At 37.1% G+C, this 12,843-nt stretch overlaps 1 protein-coding gene across 5 annotated transcripts in view; it reads right to left on the bottom strand.

Moving 5' to 3' along the window:
* Window positions 1-3,935: 3,935 nt before the first annotated feature.
* LOC122523447 (protein prickle-like) overlaps window positions 3,936-12,843 on the bottom strand; it is an 80,046-nt gene continuing 71,138 nt past the window's right edge. For 4 of the 5 annotated variants that reach the window (XM_043645195.1, XM_043645194.1, XM_043645197.1 and 1 more), the window contains 6 exons: window positions 9,031-9,334; window positions 7,333-7,869; window positions 6,709-7,025; window positions 6,269-6,589; window positions 4,995-5,434; window positions 3,936-4,539 (listed from right to left, as the gene is read on the bottom strand). In XM_043645195.1, the coding sequence (XP_043501130.1) occupies window positions 4,289-4,539; window positions 4,995-5,434; window positions 6,269-6,589; window positions 6,709-7,025; window positions 7,333-7,869; window positions 9,031-9,334 (2,170 nt within the window). In that variant the 3' untranslated portion in view covers window positions 3,936-4,288. Of the gene's footprint in view, window positions 4,540-4,994; window positions 5,435-6,268; window positions 6,590-6,708; window positions 7,026-7,332; window positions 7,870-9,030; window positions 9,335-9,911; window positions 11,110-12,843 lie in introns of those variants that run through there. The other variant, XM_043645193.1, reaches the window with a different exon arrangement.

The raw sequence follows: 12,843 nt of genomic DNA, 5'->3' as shown, positions 1-12,843 counted from the left end.
GACTTTCGATATATCTATTTTATTGTATTCTCCGATTTTTTGATAAACGATAAAACAGAGGCTATTTAATTATACCTAATCTCTTCTTTTACTTCTTTTCTTTTTTTTTAATATAATACCAATAATTGGGTCGATATAAAAAATATTAGTCTTCTCTTTATTTCGATAAAATATTAAAGATTTTTTCGATAAGAAATAATATTAATTATAAGATATACAAAATTCATTTTTCTTTAGATATTCTCTAGATATATCTAATTATTTTCAAATAAAAAAATTCATACTAGTGTACGCATATTTATTAAGTGTAGAAATGAATGCACTGATTTAATCATTTTTAAAGCACTGCTATTAAATTATTTATAATTCTAGTTTGAATGCAAATAATCGATCTCCATTTTATAAGGTTTAAATATCAATATATTTATATTATTTATTTATAATATTTAGTATGATCTATAATAATAATTATAATAATTCATATAAAATTATCATAAATTGTTAAATTAAAACAAATGACGATAAGTTAAATGTTCGAATAAAAGATACGTTCACTTAATCTTCATTTCCTTAACAGATGTTACTTATTAGAGTTGAAATGAAATCGAAATGGATTTATAAGTGTAAACGATAATAATGATAATCGATATTCGCGTGGAATATGATTTATTAATCGATAAATGACGTGTATCCCGGTTTTAAACTAACCACCAACGCGTTACTTGGGCGGAGTTTGCGCAACATTTAATTGTGAATATGTACTCAATATCCTTGAACCGCGTGTAGTATGCGAACGCTATCGCTCGTAAAGATGTTACTTCATTCCTAAGGAAATTGCACTGCGTACAGAATAAAAAGGATGTTCGACTAGCCGATGAGAAGGTGTCACGTTGTTATCGAAGATGCATCTCGTCTCTGTTGTACACAAACTATTGATTATAGGAGTGGCATTCTTGAGATCCTTGCTTTATTTTTATATTTTAAAATACATAAAAATTGTATGGCAATTGTATATATAAAAATATAAAAATATGTATACTTACATAGATACGTTCAACGTAAATTTATCGATTATATCACTGATTCTATTATTAATGACACTTTAATCATTTAAAATTTTAATTAATTTCTTTGTTAATTCCTGTATATTTTTCTTTATTTTTAAACATTTCATAAGTAATATTAACCATCATATTAACCATCTTACAGGACAAAATTATTATTTATGTATCTCAAGAAATTGTAATTATTTGTACAAGGAGAATAATATATTATAATTAATAAACAAGTATATAAAAATAATAAATATATTAGATTAATTATATCAGTAAAATAACATAAAATAAGGAATTTTAATTAATAGTAATTATAATAAATCATTCTATCGAATGATATTAATACAACAGTACGAATGATCGTACTCGTTTCAATTTGTGGTATATCATAATTATTTATGATTGCAATTAAATATAATGAGATAAATATGAAAGAAAAATTGAACGTATATGTATACACTTTTTGATATAAAATACGTTATATAGTAATTACATAAATATTCTTTTGTATTTAAAATCCGTAATTTTCTCATGGAAAAATAGTTTTTCTTTTTTTTTATTACAAGGATACATATACTCAATCGAGCGATTCGTAAGAATTTTTACGTTCTTAGAGATTACGAGGTACGACTTTCAAATCAAGTATGTTGCTGAGCTCGCTGGTAACTCGTTCGAAAAATCTCGTTCCGAACGTTTATACACCGATTTTCCATTCAAGAATGTCGGCTCGCGTATTCAACCTATTACTCATGACAGAAATCAGGTTGATTTTTCTACATATTACGAATTATAATTAATATTCATAAATCGATCCGATTCGTAAGAATTTGCTGCATTTATTACGATATTATATGATCGAGACCTTCCTCGTATTATAATTTAAAATGGGTTGTCAAACGAAATCTACTTTACCGACCGATTTGATTGATGGAATATAATATTAAAAAATATGTGTTTTATTAAATAATCTTTCGATATTTTATCGTGATAACTAATTCATTAATTGGTCGCTTTTTTTTCTCAAATAATATTTAACAATTAAATGTATTAGAATATTCTATATTGTATTTATTATTAAAAAGAGACTATCCACGTTTGGCTAAAATTATCCTAAATTAATTTTTTGTATCCGAAATCGGACCAATAACACACATTTAAAAAGAACCATATATTAATATTTTTATCTTCTCATAAAAAAGAAATTTATACTGAAAGACGATATTGTTCTAATTAAGATATTAAACCAGTAACTTTTTGCATTACCAAGTTACACAAGAGAAAAACACGAAGAATTTGCTTCGAACGTAGGAAAAAAAATGATTCTACGTCGTAAAAGTACCGATGAATGGTCTCAAAGGTACGCGTATCTTAGCATGCCAGAAAACTAGTCGCAAAGGTGGGGTGAAGAGATCGTAACGTAGAGTCGAACACGCGTTCGAGTAGAAGCGAATGGGAAGGACGAAGCTGCAGAATAATATGTACAAGGTATATGGACACGTAGACGGTTGTTTTCGAAGCGAACCAGGGAGAGGCCACATTCCAAGCCACGGAGAAAGCCTCTCTGCAAACGAGCGCACCAGAGCGGCGAAAAGTTGCGCATTCAACGGAATACCTTGTGATCCGTTAATCCATGCCTTATAGTAGGAGGGATGTAACTGATCTATCGATAATGTGTCATTCCATTTAATTCAACTTCATTTTGCATTTATTTTTTCTATTTAAAAATAATTTTTATTTATTTTTGTTTATTTGCTTTTTTTATTATGATTTTTTATTTATGATTTATTTGATATTATGATTTATTAATATTATAAAGTGAATCATATAAAATCAATTTTTATCTATTTTCTGACTTATTTCGTTGTAGTAATTATTCATATAGATGTATAATAAATGGTTAATATTTAGAATTTCCAAAAATGTTTAACAAAACTATCACGAGACTCATATTTTCAAATGAAAAAAATAAAATATTATAATTATAATTATTAAATTAAATAGTATTGACTTTTTGTTTGACTATTTTCAATACTTCTGGGGCTTACTGGCAATGATTCATTCTAGATGCATTTTTTATGACATTTATCAACTTAAATCTTTTATCGCGAAAAGAAATTGTATTAAATTTATTTGTTCATTAAATAAACTACAAACCCATGATCGCGTTTAAAAACTGTCATAATAATGTCGCCAGAATTCATTAATGAGATCTTTGTTAGCGAGTGGGAATGCAATGGTCTTAGAGGGGGAAAAGCATGTGACCCTTCCACGATGAGAATGGTTGTGTAACGATGCTTATCCTTAACAGGATAATCTACTTTCCCTTGTTTCTTTTCTCTGCTTTTGTTCCCTTATAAAATATATTTTTATATTCATTATAAATCCAATTGCAGACAAAATATCAATGATACTTACGTTTAATTCGAGTCATCAGAAATTCTCGTAGAATGAACTGTAAAAGAGATGGGGGGATTTCATTCAAATAAAAATCTTTAATCGAAGCATCGATCTTCTTTAAAATATAACATCGTTATCATTATTGTTATTATTATCGTCATCAAGTGGTACATCAACGAGAATAATAAAAATAGACGAGGGTTTATGGCCGCGAGGCAAATACGTCACTGAGATTTTCTGGCACAGCTTATTTGGAAGAAAATCTTCAGTCGGATTATCCAAAATGTCTCTATTTTTTGTTGCATTGTGTATATATCGTTGCGAGCGAGCCGAGGAATGCTCTGAGGATTCTCTCAAAAAAAGTAGACCGTTTCCAAGTACTTAGAATTTTTTTAGGAATAACTATGAATGGTTGTCTTTAGGATGAATTCGATTAGGCCATTTTTTGTTTCGAATTGAATAAATTAACTGAAAATATATATATATACTGAGAAAAATTCTAATAAATCTGTATTAATGTTCCTACTTGAGTATGCAATAATACATACACATGCACAAAGAGACGACTTGCCTTAAAAAAGATTGCATTTTCAAGTTGTACAAATGTTAACGAGAGCGAGATACGAAAATGCCTATGCTCTGGAAGATACTGAAAAGCGTACACTATATTGTAACGCTTAGGAACTGTTTTATTTTTCTTTTGTTTTTCTTCTAAAGTGTCCTTAGCTCGTTTCTCGTCACGCACACTAAGAGAGGGAGAGATCCATCGATCGTACAAACGTTAAGCGTAACACAAAACCGCCGAATAAACGCGGATATTTTTTGAAGCACGATCATCAAGACACGACGCATTTTTCGGTGTCCTTTTGAGCTTGATTCGACGAGGAAGTAGACGGTTGAGTCCGTTTTCGCGCGCACGCAACCGCATCGTTCGGGACGTAAGAAATACGGACACCACCATAAGCTCTTCTAGGTGGTAGGGCATAAGCTGCAGCTTCATCGGAGCTACTCGAAGAACTACAAGTCGAACAGCAACTTTCAGCATCCTCTGTATCCTCCAGTCTTGACCTCGATGATCCTGCTGCACCTATCGATGATACGAATACATATTATGTCATATTACATATAATTGCAATTATAATAAAATAAATATTCGCATAGATAATTTTATAATACATTTTAGGAGAGTAAGTTTAAATTTCAATAGTTTTCTAATTTTCTTCACGATTATATATACAAAAATGTATGTAATATGAAATCAAGAAATATCGATCCTTTAAATACAAGTTAAACATTCATAAATTTGTGAAAGATTCTCGATTTAATCTTACGTGAATATAGTATTAATCATCTAATTGTCAAGAATTAGAAGAATTTTTGTATAGATACCAGTACTCGTAATTTTAGACAATGGAGGAATTCGCAAACTTCTTGGAATGTCTTTTATAGAGAACGAGTATAAGACCAGGAATTACGTTGATTTACAGTAAACTCGTGTAAAATTTCCATTTATATATGAAGAACGATAGGAATTCGACGCACCCCAAGTCGACGTACTGGCGACCTCCTCCGGCTGCAAACTTCTCGATCGAGGAACGCTCGACCTGGACAAAGGATTGTTCGTCGGTGGTGGAGGAGATGGCGAGGATGATGAATTGGTATCGTTTGCTGGTGAAAGAGGTATATTACTCGACGATGGTGCCCCATGATCGTGAACATCTAAGTCACCTTGGAATCGCACGCGTCGCGACGTAGGCGTCGGTGGATCCGTTTGACTCGCAGCGAGATTCGTTGGCGATATCGGTGACTCTTGAGCAAGCGTAATTGTTGATGCACCAGCTGCGATGCCACTCGTAGCTGGCACCGACGTAGAAGATGAAGCTCGCAATGGAGGCGCGGGAAGTTCGGGCATGCTTGAAGCGTGGGAAGGTGTACAGTTTTGAACGCATCGGAGTGGCTCTCGGTCCCTTGCTTGCATTAGCCTGTCGAAATAAATCTTTTTAATTTCATAAAATACGATCTTCTAAGATAAACTTTGGTAATTCTAATAGTTTGAGATTAGAAAGGTGCAAGAGAATGGGAAAAAAGTTGTTGAAAACACAGGTGTAGCTAAAGTATGAAATAAATGCTTTGTTTTGGATTAGATCAGTACATTTTTGTAAAACCAAATATTCGGTCTTTTATCGACGTATTTGGTATGTGAATCTTGACATTCTTCAATTTCGCTCTTTCACAGTAACATATATATAAAATACTTTTTTGTATATTCATGCTGTTAATTTCATATCGCTGTGCGCGCGCATCGTAAATACCGACAAACTTCATCCTGTTAATTTTGTGTCGCTGTGCGCGCGCATCGTAAAAATTCACTCTCATAATGTTTTCCCAGACGCTCCCCAAAAGAAGTATAACTTCAAAAGTAATCATAAAGCTAATAAGATGTGAAACCTAAATGAAAGAAATTGATTTGGGAAGCAACAAGAGAAGAACAGATGTAAAATATGTGGATAGCAAGAAAGAAGGTTAGAATCACAGTTTAGTGCATTAGGGAAAGTTAATTGTAGGTTAATAATAGGGTAAAGGTTTTTATCCAAAGATATTAAATATATTAAGAGAAGAAGGGACGATATTAGCGGAGAAAGTAGGTAGATGGATAATAAAGAATAAAGAAGAAATAAGAAATAAAGAAAAAAATGATGGATGAGTAGAAGGACCGAAGAAGTGTTAAAATAATTACTACAAATCAAATTCGTGTTTTAGGCTTTTATCCGAACAATAAATAAATAATTCTAATTCTTCTAATATCGTAATCATACCTTCCCAAATCGCTACGATTTTCTTCAGGATGAGAGCCACGTTCTTGTAACAATCTCTCGAGATTCCTTTCAAGAAGTACCCTATCAAGACCTCCACCCCTAGATCCACTAGTGGGAAATCCCTCCGTAGGGAATTCTGGACTCAAGGTACTCTGTGTTGGGGTTGTCGCTATCGAGGAAGAGACTTGCTGATGTTTCCTGGTCAATCTTGGCGAGTTTCGTAGCGAACCTGAAACGTGTCTAGATCCTGGTGGTGGAGGAGGTGGAGGTGGCGGTGGACTCGAGGAACCTTCGCTGGTTGTTGCTGCTTGTCTTCTACCTCTACAAAAAAGAACAATTTCTATTTAAAAGAGGACATACTTTCTTTTTTAGATTTAATGACTGATTGTTTATGATAATTCCTCAAAAGTTTTTAGTATTAATTCTCGAAGAATACCTACCTAAGGAAAGAAGGCGGAGGTGGGGGACCAGCCGAAGAGTCACTTGGAGTTGTTGGTGGTTCTCCTTTACTGCAGGCTATACTGCAATAAATAGCACCACGTCTAGGAAGAAAGGGACGGCCCAAAAGCGAGGTACGACAAGTTGCACAGCAAAAACATGCCTCTGTCGCGTGCCAATGTTGACCTTCATGCGACATTTGACCTTGGTCGACGCCGATCGGTTCGCCGCAGCTATCACAATACTCGGCGAAGGAGGCATCGAAGCAACGAAGACAATATGGTCGTCCTTCTCTCATAACATACCTCTGACCACCGAGCTGTAAATGTATCATTAATTGAATTGTATTTTAAATGGTTATAAAAACACTATCAAACACAATAAATTATATCATAATAACAATTTGTATAATATTACATTTTAATAATTACGTAAATTTGTTGAATGTGCAATACTAAAAGATATCTGCTTGAATGATTTATTTGAAATGATATTTCGAAGACTTTTAAATACGAGACGTGTTGATCAAATGCTTTAAATAATTTAAATCATCTAAATCGAAAAAAAATATTTGAACATTCGATTAGAGTTAAAATGATATCAAGCGAAGGGAACCTAAATTTTACCTGCCGATCACATTCGAGACATGCGAAATGTCTCATATGCCAGGCTCTGCCTTCGGCCTCGGTGCATTCGTCAGCCAGAATGATCTCATCGCATGCACAACATCGTGGCTTCAGAGTCTCTGCGTGATGTCGACCGCAGTAGATCCTTCCATCTCGCCAGAAATAAATGAGATCGACGAGAAGTTGCCGGCAAACGCAACAAACGAAGCAGGCTGGATGCCAAAGGGCAGAAGGACCGGCACGACTCGCTGCAACTGCCATCTCACCGGTCGCGATCGGCCTCGAGCATTCTCGACATCCGCTGGTGTGTGGCCTCTCCAATTGACTCGCATGTCCTCTACCAAGAGCTTCCCGTTTCCGTTGTGCAGCAAACACTCTCAATTCACGTTTCTCTTCCTCCGAAAGCCCGCTGCAATATCTAGCTTCGTTATCGTGCGGTGGTAGCTGTTGAAGCAGTTGTTTCACCCTCTCCCGTTCACCGGCACTACCCGCGTACGGTATTTTCTCTTCTGGTAGACTGCTGAAATACAGGTGCACCTAGAACGTTTACAAACAAACTTATTTTTATTATCGATACTCTATAACAACGATCTCTAACTTATGAATGCGAACTATCAAATTTGATTAACCGATTAACTCAGCAATACTTTTGAAAAAAAAACAACGATCAGAAAAGATCTTTTATTTCATCATTATTAAAATATTATCTACGCTAAACAATAGTCCCATATAAAACAAGTGTAACAATTTGATATATGACACGAATAAATTATACAAATAAAAAAATAAACAAACTAGGAAAAATATGCATTGGTTAATAAAGTAAATAAATATTCGCATTATGCTTTACTTTATTATTTAATAGACTGCATTTAAATAGAGTATTATAACATATTACATTATTCTATAATCATTGCCGTGGAAAACTAATTTTCTTAAGAAAATGTCTATTATTTTTGATATGTTGGAAGATGTACGATAACACGTACCTTTGCCATGCATATTTGAATAAATGAGAATCGATGGGGTAACGGAACGAAATCGATCTCGCGTTAAAAAGCAGTCTAATCTAATAAGTAGTCGCGCTCGAGCAGCAATTTTCCACGGCGCATTTTCTTCGCGCGTTACTCCTGCAACATCCTGTATAAGTATACAGTATACTATCGCGGTGGTGTTCTCATGGATTAAATTGCGCTCTCACGGTTTAATGGCTATGCACGCAGCGGTATAACCGATCGTGAAATGAGCGCGTTTGAGTCTAGTCCTGTTAAAATTGTAATTAGGTATACAAATAATTAGAATGTGGAAAGACTTAAGTGAGGAGGCGTAAGCAAGTGGTTATCTATCGGTTTTTCCATTAGATTCAAAAATGTTAATGTAAATGTAAACAACATAGGTACTCGCGATCGTGATGACAAGTTGTTCAATCGAGTTTTATCGAGCCGATGATAAATGACAAACACAAGAAGAAGAAGAAGAAAGGTATTTGTGAACTGTCGTTAATTGCAGGTATCCATCAAGACGAGGTGTAAGTTTCGAAGGGTCCGTTCGCGGAAACCCTCAAACACGATGTTAATAACTCGAGATGGATATAAGAATAAGAAGAATAACAACTAAAAGATAAAAAGTATTCGCTTGGTGAATGCATATGAGCTTGAGATAAGAATCTAAGAAGAGAAGCTAGCCATTCTTCCTTACCTGATCAGGCCTTAGGCCAGGCGGTACCCACGTGTACTCCTCGAGTGCGCATCCGCTATCGTCGTCGCTCTGCGAGTGCCTCTGATGATGCATCAGAGCTTCCTGGAGTGCAAGACCAGCTGGTGCCGCTTGCACCGGGCTCTTGAACGGTTCCTGATGGGAACCTGCCCCGGCACCACTTTGAAACGCCATTGCCATCGCCATCGGAGGGCCCGGGCCAAGGCCCAATCCAGATGGGCCGCCTGTTTCCGTCGATACTCGTTGATGTTCTTCTCTCGGACACCTGCAGCTCCTGCAAACCTTTCTGAAAAGCGAGAATAACGGCATCGATTAGAATTCGAAGATTTTATCTTAATAATTTGTCATTATTTCAAATTGTCTTTTGAGAAATAACAAGAAGCGTCTATCATACGTTAATTAACGGAACATTTTTAATACAATTCGTGTAATTCGATAATTGTTTATGTATCAATTTAATGCAGTATATGTGTAAATACTAATATAAATAATACTAGTATTGTGTATGCAATAAATAACTCAAAACTATTTAAAATCGATATTTACAAGAAAGATACTAGTGTTATATATTTAGTTATAAAATATTGATAATTCTAATGTTATTCATCCACGAATTCAATACTCATTTTACACGATATTGAGAACTCATTTCTCTGCTATTAGAATACGAAACAATCTATTCCAATTATCAATCTACATGCTGTAAAAAGAGAAGAATTCAGATATTTTCCTTTGAAGGAATAGTAATTAGATTTAGTAAGAAACAGCACTGAATCATGAAAATATATAAATATGATGCCACCGATATTTCGAGTGAAAACTTTCTCTCGAGTAAATTTTAAGCGATGTGACGAAAAACTTACTCCGTGACATCGTAACAAGAATGCAAGGATCCACACTCGTTGATACGATTGGGCTCGCGACGATCGTTTTCAAAGTTCACCGTGGTTGTCGCGTCATGAGCACCGTTCAAGTATTCCACGCACTTCTCCGTGGGACTGGCACGCGAGGCCGTCAGGGCCGGACAACCGACTATAACACCAACAACGTCCTCCTCATGTTCGTCAACAACATCGACGTCGAGGTCGTTGATATCGCCCTTATTACGATTCTTCAAAAAATCGTCGAGATAATGTTCGCAGTTCGGTGGTAAATCGTAAACGATCTGAGGAGACTGCGACCAAGTATTTCCAAGTTCCGACCTTCGACCTTCGACCTCGACGTTCCTATCCTCGGCATTACCTTTCGCGGTATGTTGTTCGTTCTTTCTCGCGTAGAGTCGTCGAAGGTAGGCCTCCTGGTGGCTTCTGGTTGCCCAACAACCACCCTGCCACCATCTCCTGGAACCAAGGACAGTAGCTGTTCGCCTTCTGGCTAAGCTACTCGAAGTCGAGGTGCTTGCCTCTGGTCGAACCAACGCGATCAACGCGTTCGACAGCTTCTCCTTCTTCATATCTCTTTTATTTTCTCTCTTGTATTCTCACTCGTTCTTTAGATTAATCAGCAACGAATCGACGACGTACGCGATATCATCATCGTCATCATCATCATCATCCAATTTCTTTTTCGAGACATCTCCCGTCCTTCGTAAACCGAAGGACGTCCTCCTCGGGTGATCTTTCGACGTTCATCGTTCACCTGGCCAATTGAATTTTATCGCGGGAAGTTTTTGACGGGAGAGTTGAATTCCTTGCGGTTCATTGAAGCGATCAGTGGTTTAGGAGGAACTTGTGAGATATGAAGGACTCGCAATTATGGACGATAGTGTGTTGAAGGGGTGAAGAAGAAGAAGATGAAGGAAGAGAAGACGAAGACGGGTCTACTAGTCGAAGACGAAGAGTTGAAGAGTTGAAAGGGGGAGAAAGAAAAGGGGAGAGTGAGTGAGAGAGAGAGAGAGACGAGTCGAGTACGCGTTAAGGCGAAGGCACCGGCCACGAACGAGCCGGAGGACGAAGGCATAGGGGCTGGGGAAAGGGAGGCGGTGGGCTGGAGAAACGACCAAGAGGGGGAGAGAAAAAGAGTGAGAGAGAGAAACAAGCAATCTGTACGTATAACCGGTAGTACACATCGGAGATTAACGTTTTAATACGCGGCACTGCTCGCGGACTACAAAGCCGAGCGCCGGGTAGTTGGACGGTGCAGCGTGTTGGACGAACAGCAGAAAGAGGAGAAGGAGGAGGAGGAGGAGAAGGAAGAAAAGGAAGAGGAGGAGGAGGAAAGCGAGGTATATGAAGGATATCGAAAAAGGAGTCACCAGGAAAATGGTGGTAATATTTCTTTGAGAAAAAAAAAAAGATCAATTGGAAGTTGTTCCAAGTGTGTTTTGTTTGGGGAAGGGAAAAAGGATTCTTAGCCAAACGGGAATCCAACGATCTCCAACGGGTTGAAAGTTAGCTCGAGTCCTCGTAGAAGAACACTGACCCGCGAGACATTCACTCGTTGATATCTCTAGCGATTTTCGTATTTGTTCCTATACCGTTGGGAGCGGTTATAACTCGCGTCGTGAGAGAGCCGGTGAGTAAGGCATTAAAACCTTCTAGAAACGGCGTTGAACAATCTTTCCTTCCTTCCCTCTCTGTTAGCACGGGGCGCTCTGAGGCCGAGCGAACACTGAGCTCACTCTCGGGGCCTTTCCTCGCGGAGAACGCAGCAGCAGCAGCAGCAGCAGCACAAGGAGGGAAGGTAAGTGGAAGAAGAGGAGAGAGAGAGGAGGGGGAGGAGGAAAGGGGCCTCGTGCGCGAGCGAGGACAGGGACTACTAGCCTTCTTCGTGCGTGTAACTTCGTCGACGGCACCAATACCCAGGAGATCTCTCCCACTACCGAACCCCCCCCTCCCCCAACCCCGCCAGTACCACACTCGATATATTTATATTCGTTTCTAATACGTGTGCCGTGTGTCGGGGTCCGACGCCTCGACTTATGTTCTCTACCGATCTTTCCTCGATCTGCCACGAGGATCGTTTCGTTCGGTGCTTTCCTTCAATTAGCCGCTATTTATTTCTTACTACAGTGTCTCCACATTCTTCTACCATAATCGTTTCGAACATCACGCACTGGAATATGTACGATGATTATCCCAAGATATCAGGGATTTATCATATACCTATTACGTAAATATAACGACGACCATATCGATGCATTGTGTTTTTGTATTATATTTACGAGTTTTAAGGTTTGTTATCGGTGATTCGGAAAAGGGGGAAGGGTGCGGTCGGATCAAGTGTTATCAGCTATTTTCTTTGAAATCATTGGTGATAGTGGGGGATCAATATTTTATGCAAGATAAATATTAAGTGTTGCAGTGATAGAATTTAAAAGATAAACAATTATTATTTTTTCCTTATGAACATTTTTTGAACATTTTCTTTATTTCTTATACTATATTTTTGTCTCGATTATTCGGATTATCTTTCACGTTCGGCAGTATCTTCTCTCAAAGTTAGTAAAATTTTCATCAAAGAACGAGATCCTTTGGCAAGTCTGGTCCTTTTTCCAGCACGTTGATTCGACATGGCATGGCAAGTTGGGAGCATCTCCAACGAAGCAACCTTTCGATGCGCTTGTTCCGAAACGAAAGCGTTTCTTTTGTTCTTTTTTCTTCTTTTTTTTTATTTCTCTTATTCTTTTAACGCTTCGCAACACCCGAGAAGAATTCTTCTTCCGCGGATCTTACGAATTTCCTGTTGACCGGCTCATAACGTCCGGCGAGCTCTCGTACGACCTTGAGAAATTTTACTCCTTCTGGTATATGTACCTTCTCGAAGAAGACACCTGTCATGCGAATGAAGAAGAAG

The sequence above is a fragment of the Polistes fuscatus genome, unplaced genomic scaffold, assembly GCF_010416935.1.
Source record: "Polistes fuscatus isolate 324 unplaced genomic scaffold, CU_Pfus_HIC Scaffold6, whole genome shotgun sequence".
Classification (NCBI taxonomy): domain Eukaryota; kingdom Metazoa; phylum Arthropoda; class Insecta; order Hymenoptera; family Vespidae; genus Polistes; species Polistes fuscatus.
The sequence above is the reverse complement of the archived record's forward strand: the minus strand, read 5'-3'. Positions and strand labels throughout refer to the sequence as shown.